Source organism: Podarcis muralis, chromosome 6, assembly GCF_964188315.1.
Source record: "Podarcis muralis chromosome 6, rPodMur119.hap1.1, whole genome shotgun sequence".
NCBI classification, from domain to species: Eukaryota; Metazoa; Chordata; class Lepidosauria; order Squamata; family Lacertidae; genus Podarcis; species Podarcis muralis.
Genome location: NC_135660.1, coordinates 73,159,879 through 73,178,176, shown reverse-complemented (window position 1 = coordinate 73,178,176; position 18,298 = coordinate 73,159,879). Strand labels below are relative to the sequence as shown.

At 39.5% G+C, this 18,298-nt stretch overlaps 1 protein-coding gene across 3 annotated transcripts in view; it reads right to left on the bottom strand.

The window, feature by feature from the left end:
• The window catches only part of RTKN2 (rhotekin 2), a 28,512-nt gene that overhangs the window by 8,006 nt on the left and 2,208 nt on the right, over nt 1-18,298 (bottom strand). For all 3 annotated transcript variants that reach the window (XM_028729365.2, XM_028729366.2, XM_077930548.1), the window contains exons 3-9: nt 16,413-16,471; nt 13,071-13,124; nt 11,884-12,001; nt 10,509-10,712; nt 5,470-5,564; nt 4,213-4,319; nt 1,732-1,863 (exon numbers count right to left, since the gene is read on the bottom strand). In XM_028729365.2, coding sequence (XP_028585198.2) covers nt 1,732-1,863; nt 4,213-4,319; nt 5,470-5,564; nt 10,509-10,712; nt 11,884-12,001; nt 13,071-13,124; nt 16,413-16,471 — 769 coding nt within the window. The remainder of the gene's footprint in view (nt 1-1,731; nt 1,864-4,212; nt 4,320-5,469; nt 5,565-10,508; nt 10,713-11,883; nt 12,002-13,070; nt 13,125-16,412; nt 16,472-18,298) is intronic.

The window sequence follows — 18,298 nt, the reverse complement described above, 5'->3', positions numbered from 1 at the left end:
TACATTTGACAGGTTAGAACTTGAAGTAACCCAGTGACATAAGTTCATTTAGTGTTTGCTATGTATCTTATGCCGCAAATGCATTTATAAAACAAAAGTGATTCTCAAGTAAGAGACATTTTATACTTCATTTGATTATTTAAGTGATGGAAGATGCTAACTTCAGCAGTAATAGGTCGGTATGTTTCTGAAGCGGTAATACATTATGCAACAGATGGGATGTATCCAAGGAACTGCATATTAAGCATGCTATTTAAAGTGCCCACAAGCTCTCTCCAGCATAACATGCAGGTCTAAATGTACTGTCAGTCCTTTGACACAGTACTGTCCCCACTTTTGAATAAGAAATAGTGAATACACTTGTCTCTCAGAGACTAAACAAACAGCTTAAGGTGTGGCAGTGTATGCTAGGTCTTTCAATTAAGTGGAGACTGAGGTTGCAATCCTAAACTCACTGACTGGGGAGTAAGCCCCATTGAACAAAGTGGACTTGCTTCTGAAGAAATGTGAATAGATTTGATCAACCAGTACTCTGCAAAATTTATGGAAGTCAATAACTTATTAGCTCCTTGGATTAAACATCTTGAAAGATGTTGCTCAATCTATAGTTTAGTTATCTGCCCTCACATGGTTCACTCAGGCAGGATATTCTAGCACAGAGGTTTCCAATTATACCACCTCAGTACTGGAAAGTTGCTGTGTTCAGGTCCTACCATTCACACTTACCTAGCAGTAGTATGGGTGCTGCTTCCCTGAAACCTCTTCCTATAGCACTTTAGGACAGGTTGAATATAGAAACCACACGAGTGAACCAACTGCACAGTTCTTTCCCACAATTAGTGAAGGAAGGAAGCATGTAGTCTGCCCCATTCCTATCTAAATCATCTCTCCTTAGATTCCTATCTAAATCATCTCTCCCACATGAATAGATATGTATGATGCCTTCCAGTATCCTGTTGGTTACTGGTATATGAGAAAAAGAAAGAAAGAAAGAAAGAAAGAAAGAAAGAAAGAAAGAAAGAAAGAAAGAAAGAAAGAAAGAACCGAGCCAAAAACTAGGTTTTAAATTCTGTACTTAAGCATATGTGACATGGAGACAGTAGAGAATCTTCCTCATTTGTCTTTTGCATATACTTTTATCAGTGGTTCCCAACCTTTTTTTGGCCATGCCCCACCTAAGCATCTCCAAAATCCTGACACCTGCCCCCCCCCCCCCCCGGGTGATATATAACTCTTATTATTCCAAAAGTGAACTCCTGTTCACGTGGAGGAAGCCTAAAAGGCCATTTAATGCTAATAACTCATTCTCAAATTGTCGCCCTTAAAAATCAAATTGCCGCCCCCCCGTGGGGCATGTTCCCTACATTGGGAACCATGGATTTATATAAAATATTTGGAGCCTTTATGACAGGGGGCACTCTCCCCATGGATCAAAAAAGCAAAACTTGTATATGGCTGTACTATCAACGACCTAAAAAGCATCTTTGCATTAGTAGCAGAAAAAACACAAAACGAACTGTCAAAAAGAGCTGCAGTTATTGGTAACTGAGGTTCCAATTAGAGACTCAGAAACTGTGCCCCTGAAGCTTTCATGCAATGCTACCCTTCGCTCCCACACCTGGTATGGAAGGAACTCCATCACCTGAGACACAAATAGCATTTCCAGTTCAGCTTAACAACATACAAAAGGAGCACTGTAACTTAGCTTGAGTAGCAGATGTTATATTTTACCTTGTTGACAGAAACTGTCAAAGTCGGCTCCACTTTAGCTTCTATTTCTTCTGGTGTACAATAACAAAGGAGTTTGCCACCTCTCAGTACACAGTATAGTTTTCTCCATCCAGTCACATTCCCTATCTTTTGCTGTAAGAAAGCAAACACGTTTAGCATAAGTTTTACTTCCCAACGAACTATATTTTCTTGGGGGAATAATGAATGGTACACAATATGCATTAAGAAGAGACCTCTCAGCTGCTCAGATTGCGGAGTTGTCCGTATAATAATTTGAGAAGAAAATTTCACACAAGGGCTAAAGCAAATATCACTAAAGACTTATCTGGTCATCTTGTGATATTTCGTAATGATCTCAACAGTATCAATTATGCAAATAACTGTTTAGATGCAAATCTACCATTGTTAATGACATGATTTAGCTTTCTCTGGACTCAGCTAGAGTGGTAACAAAAAAGTGATTTATATGCATTGTATATGCAATATAACGTGCCACCTGATGGCGAAGTGGAGTCCTGTTTTTCTCTACCTGTTTTCCCTGTTTAAATTTACAACGCTTTAAACTGAAACACTTCTTTGATGTGTCTAGATGCAGCTTCTTTCTATAAATAAATTATATATACACATTTCCATTTTATGTTATTTATCAATCAATCCAGTCTGCTCTTCTGCATTGTGTATCTAAGTTCCAACATCCATTCACAAGGCATTTTAACAGCTGGAGATTACTCATTAGCTTATGTTTTAATAATTTAGGTAAAATAGCTTGTTTGAAAAAAACGGGCAACTAGGAATTTTCACAGACAATACTGAATGGCAATAAAGATGCAACATCTTTTATTCCATTAAGAGATCTTCAGAATTGAGAAGCAGTAATATCCCCCCTAAACAAAGTTAGTATAAAAACATGAGAGAGGGAAGTAAACACAAATGTTACTTGTGGCAACAAGAAGTCGTAAAAGGAACAGACACTTCTGTAAATAAGCCCATGAAACATCCATTAATTGGACATATTTAAGATTCCCAAATGATTAAATGCCCTTGCCTACCCAGTAATGGTGGGCAGCAAATTGATTCTGGGTAGAATAGGCCGCTGTTTTTATAGTCACAGATATCCCTTCCTCAATTTGCCAGTCACATTTCTGCTCTATTGATTATTAAGATCAGAGAATAATCTATCTTCCCCAGTCTCCATGGGCTCCCAAAATTATTTGCAAAATATAACAACAACAACAACAACAACAACAACAACAACAACAACAACAACAACAACAACACACTCCACTGTGCAGGGGGTGAGTACAGCCGCTTCTGGGGCTAACTATATTTTTATGCATTACCTATAGGAAGGGTAATTCCATAGTGATCACTGTAATGATTGTAAGCTTCTTTACATAGTATTTTGCGTTTTAGTCAATATTATTTAACTCTTGGTAACATTAAACTATTTGTTAGTTAACTGCCTTGATCTTCCCTACAAAAGTGCTGTAATCAAGGTGCATGTTTAAATGCTTTTTTGTTATTGCATTTCAAAACATGTAACAGTTTTGCAACCTCAAGAATTTATCTGTAACTCGTGTAAATGTTTTCTTTAAAAGTATGTATCAAAACATTTTTCCATCTACAGCAATACACATAAAGAGCTAACATTTTATGTGCAAGTGTCAAACTTATGGTGATGTTTATTGCAAACGGTGAAGAAAAGGGAAATGACCTGTGGCCAACATAACGTGGCACATGTAGCATGTAACAATTCATTGATATACACACACACATAAATTCCTCCAAAGTAAGACCCTGTGCATGTGATACTGGTCAGCATCAAGTCCACGTGGGAAGCTGTATTATTCAAGGTAATGTACACTTAGCTATGGCAACACCCTAATGATTTGTTTCTTTTCAACCCAGTGTTTATCATTGTAGTTATCATGTCACAGAAGTCCCCATTTTTTTTAAAAAAAGAGGATTTCACATCAATGAATATAATACTGCATCACCTGGCTAACAAATTTTCCTTTCAATCTTCCAGTCTCAACCTCAACAATGACACAATTGCCAACTGACACCAGTAAGTCAGGGGCCATTTTTGCTTCTGCATTTTATTTCAGCATAATCATTTTCCTATAGGGATATTATTGCCCATGCTTGTGGTGTTTATTTTAAATCATGCTAAAATTCATTTACATTTTGTGTTCAAGGCTGCCTTCAACATTTTACAGGGTTGTACTGTTCCCTAGGGCGATACAAGAGACCTTTAGCTCTTGAGGTGAATTTTTGTATCTGTGCATGTTCTAACCAATATTTTATGGCGGGGGGAATGCAGCTTCAACTTAAAAGACTGATACAATGCATTACAAGTTTGCCTAGCTAAAACTGAACATTACAATTCAATTTTTAACCTTATGTATGTTTACATCAACCATATGTTTGTGTGTGTGTGTGTGTGTGTGTGTGTGTGTGTAAAATAAAAATACAATTTACCTGTTGACTAAGAAATCCAGTCATCATATCCTTGGTCATGCAGTATGGTTGGGCAATTAGACGACAACACAGGCTGCCATACAATGGAAGCCAAAAGGAAGATTCCTCTAAAAAGAAAGTCATGACCATTGCATATTGTTAGATTAGTCATTACTCAATAGGAATTATTTTTTTACCAATAGTTGATTACAAGACATGGAACAAAGACTGGAGCCAGCATTTGAATTTATTACACTACAGGATGAGATCTCCATCGCACAGGACTAGAGAGAACCAAAGAACAGTAGACCGCTTTGGATAACAAAGATTTCTTTGCCAAAAACAGCAAAGAGAAGGTCAATTGCCTAGTGCATCCAACAACATGACAAAAACAGCACAGCTGAATCCACCCTCAGTTTATACTCTTGTTTCTTCAAGATGATCTTAAGTGATCATCACCTCATCATACATTTCATTTACCAAACAAATTCTCATTCCTTCCACCTCCTCATACAAAAGTTAGCTCGAGAGAGTTGCTGGTCAGCTGCTGAATGTAGAAGCTGCTGAATGTAGAAGCTGACTTAGGCATCCAAAATAAAAAACAGAAGGAAAAATGGAAGAATTTTGCGGCTTAATAAGTGTGTTAGATTGCAAGGGCACTGTTCTGCTGTACAGGAATCCGGAGTAATTTGTTATGCATGTCCACAATTGTTCTAAGACTGTGAACCAGAACTCACATGGGTTATATTTTCAGTGGCACTTTCATCCAGTATACATGACTAGAAATGCCAATATATTTTTTTAAAAACACACACCATGTAAACAGGCTTCATCTACTGCAGGAGAATTATATACATAAAAACACGGGGGGGGGGTGGCATGGGCATTTATCTCACCTTTCCTAGTAGCATCTGTCTGCCCCATACAAATGCTGCTTTTACAACTCGTTCCAGGTTCTGGACCTCCTACTCACTTGCCTCCAACTGCAACACTGTCTACTTAGCAAAGTGGGTCTTAGTTTTGAGTGAATGTGCATTGGACAGAGATTTGGGAAAATTACAAGAGGTAGTTCGGGAGGCAGGGGGGACTATCCATCAAAAGTGTGAATTCTTTCCTTCCAAATGCTGTTAAGATAGCAGGGAGAAAAGCTATCTTCATACAGTTTGTAAGGTTTGGCAGAACATGAGGCAAGGAAAACAATCGCTACATTTGAGTACTTTGAAATCAAGTTGGAATATTCTACTCATACATCATTTATCTTGTTGACTCTGAACTTACCATCTCCCACGGCAGTAAGGTTGTGGGTCCTGAAATTGTTGTTGACACTCTCCAATCCCAAAGATGTATGTGCCAGCAAATTGTATTTTGCACCCCTGGTAAAGATAGGCTTATTTCAGTATTGTGCACAAAACATCAAAGTTCAGTTAATTCAAAAGCAGCTGTATTTTTGATCTTTGCTCCTTATTATATTTAAAGTACATTTTTGAAACTGTGCTCACTAGACTTGGGTGCATACATGTAGTAACATTGCTCCATTGTGTGAACTGGGAGCCCCCTTTCTGGAATGGAGTTTGGTTTCTTTAACTTCTGAAGGCCCCTGGGCCCACCACTATTTCAATTAGAAATGTATTTCTTACAGCTATAAACACTGATTGCCTTACAAGAAACCTGTTTTTTCCTTTCACTTTGGCTGCTGTTTGAGCCCATTATACACTCCAGCTCTCCCTATATGCTGCTGCAAGGTTATAGGTTTCATCCTACTTTGCTCTGAAGGGGATTCCCCTTTTAGGAACACACTAGACATGGCTTTCAGCACATATATTTGTGTGGCATATCTGTTTTTTGATTAATAAATAGCTGGCTTGTCCGGGGATGGGGGGCAGAGATGGGGGGCAATCAAGGCTGGAACTGTGGTGTAGGGTGGGAATCAAGGGGCCTCACACCTTCTGGTTCATTGAGAGAAAAGCTCCTGGTTACACCCAAAGGAGTTCAGACCTTCCAAGTATCTCTATTTTCCAGGGACATCCCTGATTTAGAGACGCCGTCCAGGTTTCTGATTTAATCCCGGAATGTCCAACTTTTCCTTAGGATGTCCCTATTTTCACTGGAGAAATGTTGGAGGATATGCAGTTATCCAACCCCCAAGCCGTCTGAAGGCAATCCTGTATAGGGAAGTTTTTATGTTTAACTATGGCTTTATCTATGTTGGAAGCTGCCCAGAGCGGCTGGGGCAACCCAGTAAGATGTGTGGGGTATAAACAGTAAAATTATCATTATGGAATGGGATGTCCCTGTTTTCATTGGAGAAATGTTGGAGGGTATGGGAGTTTTCCTTCCATTGTAAATACTGGGCATGGAAAAAATTCTGACCAGGACTGCAGCAGGGCAAGTGTTAAAGCCCTCGCCCATGAGACAGTCACACACTCACACACTATTTGTCAAACAAAAAATAACTACACAACATAAACCTATTTAATAAAATAGTTTGGCCCTTGGCACCTATACATACTCCACAAATATCAGGTGGCAGCCATAGTGAATGTACAGCTTTTGGAGGTAGCTGCAGATAACAATATTATTTTTAAATAATAATAGTTAGTTAATTGACGTGTACCCCACCCTTCGTCCCAAAGGAGCCCAGGGTGGCAATCACCTTTCTATCATTGTCTAATTTTAGGTAATTGTATTTGCTAACCCAATGAACATTAAAATTTCATTGCCTCCTCTCATCTATCCATACAAAGAGGCTGCTTTAAGTTTTAAAGTGCTTTGTGGTTTGTCTTAGCAACAGTATAATTTGGGTAACAGCTGAAAAAGCTCCACTTCCTCTGAACAGCTCAGTAATCTGTTTTTGCACCTCTAAGGTCTCCCCCTCCCACCCCAAGAGTTGTTGTCATAGGATAATGATTACATTTGTTTCACTCATTACACAGGATAAATACCATTGCAGTACAATTTCCATTAGCACATCAAGGGGAAAAATCTTTGAACAGCTGAAAACAAGGTGCTGGTTATAAATGGATTCCAACCAAAAGATTCTCAATCACTAGGCAAACACATAAAAGCCATCTGTAATTGAACATTTTTGTTCCATTTTAAATAGCTGAGTTTCTTATTACAGATGAAAATCTTTTTGTGCTGAATGTTCAAGTTAGAGATCCTTACTATTTATAGTACAAGGTTTGCCAAAGAAAACAGACTACTTCACTATTGAAATATGTTTCATAGTAACATTTTCCATCTAAAACATGAGATTCTGTCTTGTTTTGGCTAACTTCATTGTCTCATTTCCAAAATTGTTATCAGTTGCCAATTTCTTCATCTTTCAAATTTTTATCAGTTTTCAAATTTAACAGGCTAATTAACACTGCTAGCAATGTTTTGCCTAAATGTTTGAATTAGATTATTGCCTTAAATGGAAGTATCTTTGCAGAAACTAGCCAACCACACTTGCTTGCATTATAATATTTTGCACTTCCAAAGCTCTTTCTACAAGATGTTTTCAAAGCGTTTCGCTATCTATACATTAAAACTTATGATTTTTTTTCCTGGCTCTGTCTTCAGTAGAATGGCAGCCTGTTCTTATCAGCACATTTGATACAAAACCTCAACCAGACTTACTAACAATACCATCTGCAGCATATATGTAAGTTGCTCAGTTATTCCTGCTACAAAAAAGTGTGTTCCAGAATATTCCTTTAATGTAATACATCTGTCTTATCAGCTGATTCATTTGACCCACTTTTCCTAAATTTGAAAGCATTTTGCATATCCATTAATGCTACTCATTCAGCATACAAATGCTTTCATTCATTAGGTCATTAAAAAAAAATCATATATCACGATCTGATGCTGCGATTGCAACTATTTATTGTTATTGACATCCCTCTGTCTTGAGAGACAATGGCGTGCGCCTCTGGGGGTGAAGTCAAATAACTGTGATAGCAGCACCGAAGTGAGATTCCACAGTACATGTCTGGACAGTGTGTATGGGGGTCCTGGGCTGCCCAGATGACAAGCCCCTACTCTTGGTCTTGCTGATGTGGTCCAAAGGAAAGCAGAGCAATACATTTGGCACCAGCTTGGCTGCAGGAGTTGCTGGAAGGAGGTGTATAAGGTGCTATCCAACTGTCTTAGAGACTCCATTTTGGATTTGTGTAGGATTTAGTCCTTAGCCTTTTCTTCTAAAAGTATCCCTCAAAGCAGTGGAGGTTTAGGATCAGAGGTTTCCTTCTCCTAGCTGGACTACCTTCCCAGGTTGCTGAGCCCCATCTGCCCCTCACTTCCCTCTACAGCATTTGCAGAAACCGCCTTCTTGACTGTTGGACCCCCTATTGGTCTCATCCACTCAATCTGCTAAAGCCATGCAGAGGTAGTCCCTAACTCACTGAAGGCTTGAGAACTCACTATATTATACAACTATACCAGACATATAAACGTGTATAAGAATAGAGTGGCAGGATGTACAGTGGTGCCTCGCAAGACGAAAAGAATCCATTCCGCGATTCTCTTCGTCTAGCGGTTTTTTCGTCTTGCGAAGCAAGCCCATTGACAGCTTAGCGGATTAGCGCTACAGCGGTCTAGCGGCTTTTCGCGATCAGCTGTTAAGCGGGTTATCAGCGGAACAGCTGATAGGGGACTTAGCGGCTTAGGAAAAGGGGGGGGGAGCGAAAAAAACCCGCGGGGACGCGCAATATTTTTTCGTCTTGCGAAGCAACCCCATAGGGAAATTCGTTTTGCGAAGCACCTCCAAAACGGAAAACCCTTTCGTCTAGCGGGTTTTCCGCCTTGCGAGACGTTCGTCTTGCGGGGCACCACTGTACCACAGAAACACCACACAATGATACAATGAACATATCAGGATAATAGATGTCTACTAAAAGGCATAACTTTAGTTTATCCTGGTGTAGGAAACACAGGAAGCTTCCTTATACCAAGTCAGAAAATGGGTCCCTCTAATTCAGTGTTGTCTACTCTCCAGGGTTTCATAGCTACCTGCCCTACCTGGAGCTGTCAGAGATTGAACCTGGGACCTTCTGCATGCAAAGGAGACACTATCACTCCACTCCTGATGTAGTAATATTAGCATGAGTATCTGGAATGTCTGAGACTCCCCTGCACTTCCCTTTTGCTGCTCTTAGCCTCCTCTGGTGGAGATACAGGGGAACCAGCTGTGAACTATCTAGCCTGGTGAAGAGACCCTGTGTTCTCTGATTTATATTTAAGCCAGGCTGCTGTGGACCTTGAAGTGCTGCAATACCAGCACTTAAAGTGTAGATTAGCTGTTCTTTTTTGCCCCTTAATATACGTAAAGACCAAAATCAAAGTCTTTGTAACTGTGCTTGTTGACATTTGTCTTATTTGAACTTGATGATGTGCTTGGTAACAAACTATCCCCCCCCCCCCCATGTTACATGTAATTGTAAACTGATTTGGGCACAGCTTATGATGGAAAAGCAGTGTATAAATAATCAAAAAAATTCCATGACAATATTTTTGGCCTCATTAGTCCCTCCTCTTCCATCCTTTGGAGGAGGGAACCATAACTTAGTGGCAAAGCACAGGTTCTGAATGCAGAAGCTCCTAGGTTCAGTCCCTGGTATTCCCACTTAAAAGGATCAGGTACTGTAGTAGGTAATGTGAAACACTTTCTTTCCAGAGGTCCGAGAGATCTGCTGCCAGCCAAGAAGAGACAAGATTGGACTAGATGGTCAGATAATTTGACCTAGCATAAGGTATTTGTATGTGTCCCTATTCATTCACCCTTCTCAGCCCAACATTCTGATTGAGGTGAGAAAGCAGCTCTGATACACTGGCACAAATCAATCCCTTACTCACATCCCAGACAAATATAGGGAAAACGTGTCTTGGCTAATGGAAACAGGCATCCTGTGGACAAACTGACAGCCCCTGGCACTTTCCTCTTTTCTAATTCGGGAAGGTGGCTGCAGCTACAGAGCTGCACATACCACTCCCCCCAGGCTGGAAGAAAGGTCAGACCAAACAATTGCAAAGATCTGATTGAACAATTGCCAAGATGTATCTTCTGCTGCTGAGAGATAGGCAGTCCAGATGCATTATGTGCTGCATTACACTAGAGTAGCCAAATTGCCTTATCCTGTGGCTCAGGGGACAGGCAGGAGCAGGAAAGGAAACTCCCAGGAAATTCAGATTTTTAGGAGCTGTTAAGATGTCAGTCTCTTAGCACTTGGTACATAGGCATGGATTCTATTCCCATACACTTTTAAATAAAGACCAACTGCTCCCAACCCCAACCCCCCCAATCCTAGGTTTAAATTAAAGAACAATTCACTCACACTACAGCTGCATCAGCAAGCAACAAGGATTCAGGGTTGCTGTCATCCAACACAGGACTGAGTTTTTTCCCAGCAGCTTTCCCAATTGAGGTTTTCAACTTCTTTACTAGCTTCTTAGGAGTGTTTGTTATAGTTGAAGATTCTTCAGTACAGCAGCAACTGTAGACTTCAATCTTCAGCTGGAAGGCTGGGCCAGCTTCCTCACTAGAAACAATTGTTTCACAGCTTTTAGGAGAAGTACAATGTTCAAACAAAAATTTAGAATACTGTAAAATAAAATTACGGCTATTTATTTATTTTATGTCTCAGCTACTCTCCAGTGAATGCCTCCCATGCCAGAGTGAAATTTAAAACGAAACAATAAATCAAAGTACAGTCACAAAACCAGATTCTAAAAACTGTTATAAAACATGTTAAAAATGCCCAGGTATATAAAATAATTAATTGCCTAGCACTGAAAAGGCATAAGCACTGGGGGCAAGCAAACGTCTCTGGGGAAGAAATCACAACAAGAAAAAGAAACCCTCTTTGGTGACCCTGCGTCTAACCTCAGATGGCTTTTTCATAATGGGGAAAGGGTTCGTGAAGGCTTGTGGGGGAAAAGACAACCCTTCAACCAGCATCAGCTAATAACAAAATCAAGTGGTTTTGAACACATTCAGCAATCTGATGCTCTCCAATGGAAAAAAAAATACTTTGTACAGCTAAAGAGGACAAGAATAGATGTCTAAAAATTGAACCCATTGTATGTACCCAAGTTTTCAGGCTTCAATACAAGGTCATTTGCTGAGACAATGGACACTGAATCAGGATTTTTAAACCAATGGAATTAATTAACAGCTAGAGTGATAGTTTCAATAGGAATCTGCAATGCTTTTTGCCTCCCTGAACAGATGCAGCTGAACACCTGTGCATATTCATGTAAACACATGTATATAAGCATGTATATACACAGGCTACAAGCTCTAACTAAGCAGCACCGTGGGGAGAGGGGAGAGCACCAGCAGCTCCTCACCAAATGGCAAGTTCAGATCAGGTCAGTTACCCACATTTGATCACCTGAAGGCATAGCATCCAGGACCCTGTTCTGGTTTTGGCCAATCTTCCATCCTTCTATTTCCTCAAGTCTTTCAGCAATGCACAGAATTTCAAATTTTCAAATATTTTCAAATATTCCAAGCAGTATTCATAATGCAATTTCTTTAAGCCTTTGATTTGACAAGTTGAATGTTCTACTTTTCCCATTTTGCCTTCGGTGTAATAGAAGGGTTGTGTGATTGTTTTTGGATTTTTGTCTTCAGAAGAGTCTTTCATTCTTTTTAAACTTGCAACTTGGTGAGGCCCTGCAACTCTACATTGATCCAGAGATACTTACAATATGGTTGCACCTTCAAAACATATATCTGTGATTGCTTTATCTACAATAAGCAAGTCTGTATCAAAAACCTGAGTTCCTGCTTTGAGTAAGCAAAATACTGAGTAACGTTGGGTTCCTGAAAAAAGAAAATCCAAAAATACTTTTAAAAGACTTGCTATATTTATTTATTTTTTAAAATTGTTTATTGCAATTAAATAAAGAATTGAAGGTGTTTACGACAACTATAATACAATAAAAATCACACAAAAACTAAAACACTTCAGCAGCTAAATATTACAGAAAATGTTTTTCCTTAGTTGTCTGCATATGCCTGGCAGGCATATTGCACAATATCAAATTATTTCTATTAAAAAAAGATAGACCAGTACAAGATGAAAATTTTATGAGGGGGGGGGTTATTTATTTTTTTGCATGCAGCAGAAAGATGCAAAGGAGGGGAAGATTCAGCAGGTCACTGGATCTCGTCTTTAGTGTCCATATCTATATATTCAGCAGAACCTTTGCAGGTAAACCTTTAAGAATTTACACAATATAGCAGTTTCTATAACAAAAATGTTTATACCTGGACCAACACATTATCTTTGTTTCTTTAAAACTCATGGAAGTTATTTTTTTCTGATAAACCTACTTCTTTTTTTCTTTCTTTTACAAACTCGCATTAAAGAACTTGCATTAAAGAATGCACAATGAAGGATAAGAGTATTTTGCCATACTGAGCCTCTCTGACCTTACGGAAATTCAAAGTGAAATCTTTGGGGATGGTGGGGGAAGAGACAGTTTGAAAAGACTCAGGAGTTAATCTCCATGACACAGCAAACTGCATGCCTGCACGAAGCCAAGTCAATAATCCATCCAACAGGAGACAAAGTTTCATTTAGATACATTTCAATGTTTCAACTAGCAGGATTACTTTCTGTATCTTTATCAGATATTTCAGCTCTCCTACTACTGAATATGTGATAGCATCATACACTTCTGTCACTCTACACTCTTCCAAGCACTGCATATTTTAAGAACTATAGATTTCAAGTCAGCCTATTTCAAATAACTATGTTAGGTCTATTGCGAGGTCACATTACATGCCAAGTAAGAAGTAAATGCTGCACAATGCCCTCTTGCTCAATAAGAGATTGAGCCCTCCTGTTTAGTTGTACAAAACCATTTTACAAAACAAACATACTTACTGTCTCTGCTGCTGAAGTGATCAGAGCCTTTCCACATTAATGGAATTCGGAGATCTAAAAACAAGCAGGAAAAATTAAAGGTGGGGACATCATGATGCTATCCCAATACAATCCAAAAATTCAGAATTGTTTCTTTTAAGCCTTATCTGCGGCAAAAGTCAAGCACACTGTATCCAGCAGCCTGCCTAATCAATCATCAATGATACTGTTCAAATATCATAGACTTCCCTTTGGCAGAATTTCAGAAGAACATCAACTGAAAGGGCATTTTCAGTTAAGAAAAGTTTAGAATTTTACCCAAATGTACCTAAAAATACAGTGGTACCTTGGTTCTTGAACTTAATCTGTTCCGGGAGTCCACTCAACTCCCGAAACCATTCAAAAACCAAGGCGTGACTTCCAATTGGCTTCCAGCACTCAACCGGAAGCCATGGAAGCCACATCAGACGCTCGACTTCCAAAAAACATTCGCAAACCGGAACACTCACTTCCGGGTTTGCGGCTTTTGGGAGCCAATTTGTTCGGGAGGTACCACTTTACTTGGAAGTTAGGAGCTTTTATTTATTTAAGTTAGTCCATTATTCAGTCAATAGTGCTGATTTAGCTTGGGAATATCTCGGTGACAGATTGTTATTTCAGTGTGCCAGGTTCTTCTAAAGGACCATGGGCATCAGTGACGCAGAAGAACTTTGTCCAAAAGCTTGGTGAGCTACTGCCACAGAGAGTAAACAGCCCTAGGCTGGAAGAAACAGCAGTCTGATTCTGTAAGAACAAGTCCATAAAGGCACTTGGCTAGCTCAACGTAAGAAAGCACTTTTATTCAGAATCTCCCACTCCTTCCACCACGTCTCAAGGATGCTTGCAAAACAGTGAAATCATTCATTCGGCTAGATTTGGTTTGGTTTGGATAGAGCTCAAGAAGATTCTTCCATTCTTCTCCCAAGTCTCAAAAAGGGGGGGGGGGTTCCCTTTAGCCAGTGTGGTGTAGTGGTTAAGAGTGGTAGACTTCTAATCTGGTGAACCAGGTTCAATTCCCCACTCCTCCACATGCAGCTGCTGGGTGACTTTGGGCTAGTCACACTTCTCTGAAGTCTCTCAGCCTCACTCACCTCACAGACTGTTTGTTGTGGGGGAGGAAGGGAAAGGAGATTGTTAGCCACTTTGAGACTCCTTAGGGTAGTGATAAAGCGGGATATCAAATACAAACTCTCCTTCTTCTTCCAGAGAAGCTTGCAAAGTCACAAGAGCCTAGCCACTTTGCAAACATCTCCACAGCTCAGCACTTACAGCTTAGAGGTAGGGGATTTGGTCAGAGGTTTGCTGCCACAGTTGTGGTGCGCTTCAGAGGCACAGGAGTGGATCTGAAATCTAACACGGCATCATCACATGGTTAGCGGCAGCCACAAATTTTGACTGGATACCAAGGCCAAATTATGTGGACCCTTGAATATGACAGTTCCTGTTATCTTCGAGGAAGATGCACCACACTATATTTTGAAATCACAGAAAAATATTGTATGGAATATTTTACCTTTGTGTTGCCAACTAATAAGCAAAATGATTTGAACACCACAAGAGGTAGAAATTAGGAGACACTGACAAGCTGCATGTTTTTCCAACACCTTTGGAAAAAATTAGGATAAATTTGGCTTTAAAAGGAAGAGAAGCATCCAATAATCACAGGAAAAGAGTTGAGATGTAATGTTTTACACTGTTTACTAAAACTGGAACGGCAATTTATTAGAATAATTCATTTCCAGTTATGAGTAAAAATCAAAGTAACTTGGCTTTCAAATGATGCTTCATAAAGAGTTTGCAACATGCAGGGAAATGTGGAATGGCAGAAGTGAACAGCTTCATGTCAAAGAAGATTACATCTCAATCAATTTCATAAGCAGACATTCTTTGGCCTATGGTGCACATTATCGAAGCCTGCTATTTCAGCAATAAATCCCACTGGCAATGTATTCTCATGAGACTCTGCTTCAAAGCTTTCATAGCGTTTAATTGGCTATCCGTTTCTTGGAGTCACATTAATGTAACAAAATCCAACACTGAGGCAAGAATAAAATAGAACTTAAACTAAACAGATAAAAAGCTGGCAATAATAGATTTATTTTTAATAAAGGCAGAAGGTTATTTTCTTCAGAGCTTCACCAGAAAAAAATCACTTTATATAATTATATTCTGGCACACAGGCAAAGGTTTTGTAGTTTAGCCTGGCAAGTTGGAAAATTAGTGCTGCTGCTGTTATTTCCCCTCTACACAATTCACTTTTATGTTCTGGGTCTCCATAATTTTGCCTTTCACTGATTCTATTTCAATATTTCCATAGGTGAAAGCTCTTCTTTTGCTTTTCCTCTATTGGGGATCTGTTATTGGCTCCCTCAGTGATCTGTTCCTGGAGATCCCTGTTGTTGGCAAGGTGATGTCTCTGCTTTTTAAGATGCTGTCTAGGTTTGCTATCGCCTTTCTCCCAAGGACCTATCCTTCTGTAATCGGTAAAATGCCATGCACCATGGTGGTGTTATGTAAATAACAACAAGGAACAACAAGGTCCCTGTCCAACTGAGTTAACAATCTAGATTTAGACACTAGGACAGGTGTCTACAACAAAGATGCGGCAAACATAATTGGAACAATCTTTGAAGATACAAATACATATATTTAGGCTTTGAATTTGGAACTAAGGAGGTAAGCCAAAGGAGTCATGGATGAAGTAGGCCTTGAGAAGGTCTTCAATGACTAAAGCTGTTTGGGGAGCATATTCAAGGCATAGGCCGTAGTGAGGGGCAAGTCATTAAAACAGGAGGCCTTCAGATGGGTGAGGATGATCAATTTAAAAGAGAGAACGTCACAGACCCCCTCTCCCCACTCACCTTTTTGAAAAACTAAGACTGTGATCCTACTCGCCAGTTAAATGCACCTTGCATTCTGTTTAAATTAATGAGCCTTATTTTCGGAGTATGCCAGTTTAGGACCAAGACATAGAAGTACAATTTAGAATGCAATACTTGTAATTTCACTGCTTATGCCGCATCAGAAGTAATTTTCAAAACTACTCCTGCTTGGTTCTTATGCAGTTATATCCTCCAGTGATGAAGCTGGAAATGTATCCTTTATACAAGACAGTTACACAGTAAGGGTGATAAGGCCTTGAATATTATCTTAAATGCAATGAATGCATTTACTTTCCAAATGGATTTAGTTACAGAGTTACCCAAGGCTAGCCATTTCACACAGAGAGCATGCATTTCAGTGAAAAGACACTGCATTGCAATTTATATTGCATCAGCAAATTTTCAAGCACACCAACTGAAGGCTTTCAGAACATAATAATACCTGATATGGCAAGTCTCCCTCCACAAGCTTCACGGTCTTTAGCTGCAAAATCTGAACATCTGACAAAACAAAATAAAGATTATAATTAGATAAAGAAATGAATTTCTATCCACTTCTTTTCTTTCAAAATAAATTTGTCTGAGGTCAGATTATTGTGTATTCAGTTATGCTCAAGAGGGATCCGCACATCAAAGTATTGTAACTCTAACCAACCCATTAAAATTAAGCCACTTAGGGTTCAAAAATGACACATTTTTTTGCATTTTCTAGGACACTGTAGCACATTCATAACTGTGCACATTAACACCCTCCCCCCCTCCAAAATAGTTCTATCATATAAAATCTACTGGAACTTCTAAGTCTGGTTGAAACCAAACAAGTCTGGCAAACCACATTTGTGCTCTTCTGCAACTTCCCATCTTTCAATGACATTTGAACATAACTAGTACCTTGTGTCTTGGGCAAATTTCTCTAGGTATCCTCTTTTCTCATAACAGGAACTGGTGCAAGATGGACAGAGCAACAAAGTAAAACAATTTACTTCCTCCTTTGCTTCTGTACTGGACACACAGGAAAAGTCCTTGCAGAGGCATGATCACTCGGTCCTTTTGCCATGAACCCACTACGTCTCTTCACTAGATGTGCAAGAGACAATGCCCTGTCCAGCATAAAAACAAAGTAGAATAGTGCTGGAGTTACAGATTGCACAATTCCTCTGCCATCAGCCTGATGAGTTTGTATGCTAGACAAGCAGGTGCTTGGTCTGCTGCATGTCTAGCACAAACACACAACAGGCTGGTGATAGAAGGAAGGAGCAGCTGCTGCCAACCCCTTCATTTCTATGTGGGACGTTAAATAGGAAGCTTCACCTCCTGGATGTCCAGTAAGAAAATGTAATAGGCTGCTGGAGGAGAGATGGAAGTGTTCTGAGCCATCAGTGGCAACCTCTTTTGGTTTCTGTGGTAGGCAGGGAGAAGGTAGTATATACATGCTGCCTAGCACAGAAACATAGGCTGTCCCTACCCCAGCTGCAAAATACCCTTTTCTACACCCAGCATAGAAATTCAGTGGTACCCTGTCCTCCTTTTGGCAGACTACTTCCTCTTTTGTGCTCATCCTTTTAGTGGAATATATATATATATATATATATATATATATACACACACACACACACACACACACACACACACACACACACACACATTTGTGGATTAGTGTTTTAGATTCTGTTCATATATTTGGTTTTCATATTTCTTGTTTTTCTAAGTTATTTTGACAATTTTGTGTAAAAAGCAATGAATGAATGAATACATTAAAAATGTAATACAAAAATAAGCAAGTGGCCCAAGCTACAGTGAAGCATAATAATAATTAAAATCAGTATTTTAAAATCCTAAACCCTCTTTTTCTAGTTGGCCTGAGGACAGGTATTTTATTTCTTTTCTTGGTTGATGTAGTTATCAACATTGACCAGCAGATGGCACCAATTAATCATTTTATTTTATTTTATGGGGGGGGGGGAATGTACAGGGAAGATATTGTAAATATATGCTCAAGCTTTTCTGTGTCATCTAACATTTGATATGGCATCTTTAGATAAGAAATGTAACTGTAAAGCTCAAAACACTTTAAAGGTCACACCTGCCCTGAGAATACTTTGCTTCTGAGGGTCAAAGAGCTGGTTCCCAATGTTTACAGAAAATTTACACATTATCACCTGCTCCTTCCTGTGTTTCTTGAGACCAGGTTATCCTAGCCATGTGGGAGTCACTCCTCCAAACCCAAAGTGTTCCCACACAGGATGGTGTTTCTTGTCACTAGACCAATCTCAAGATCTCCATGACTCCTGGATCTCCTTCATAAGAATTCTCTGCTCTTTCAACCCT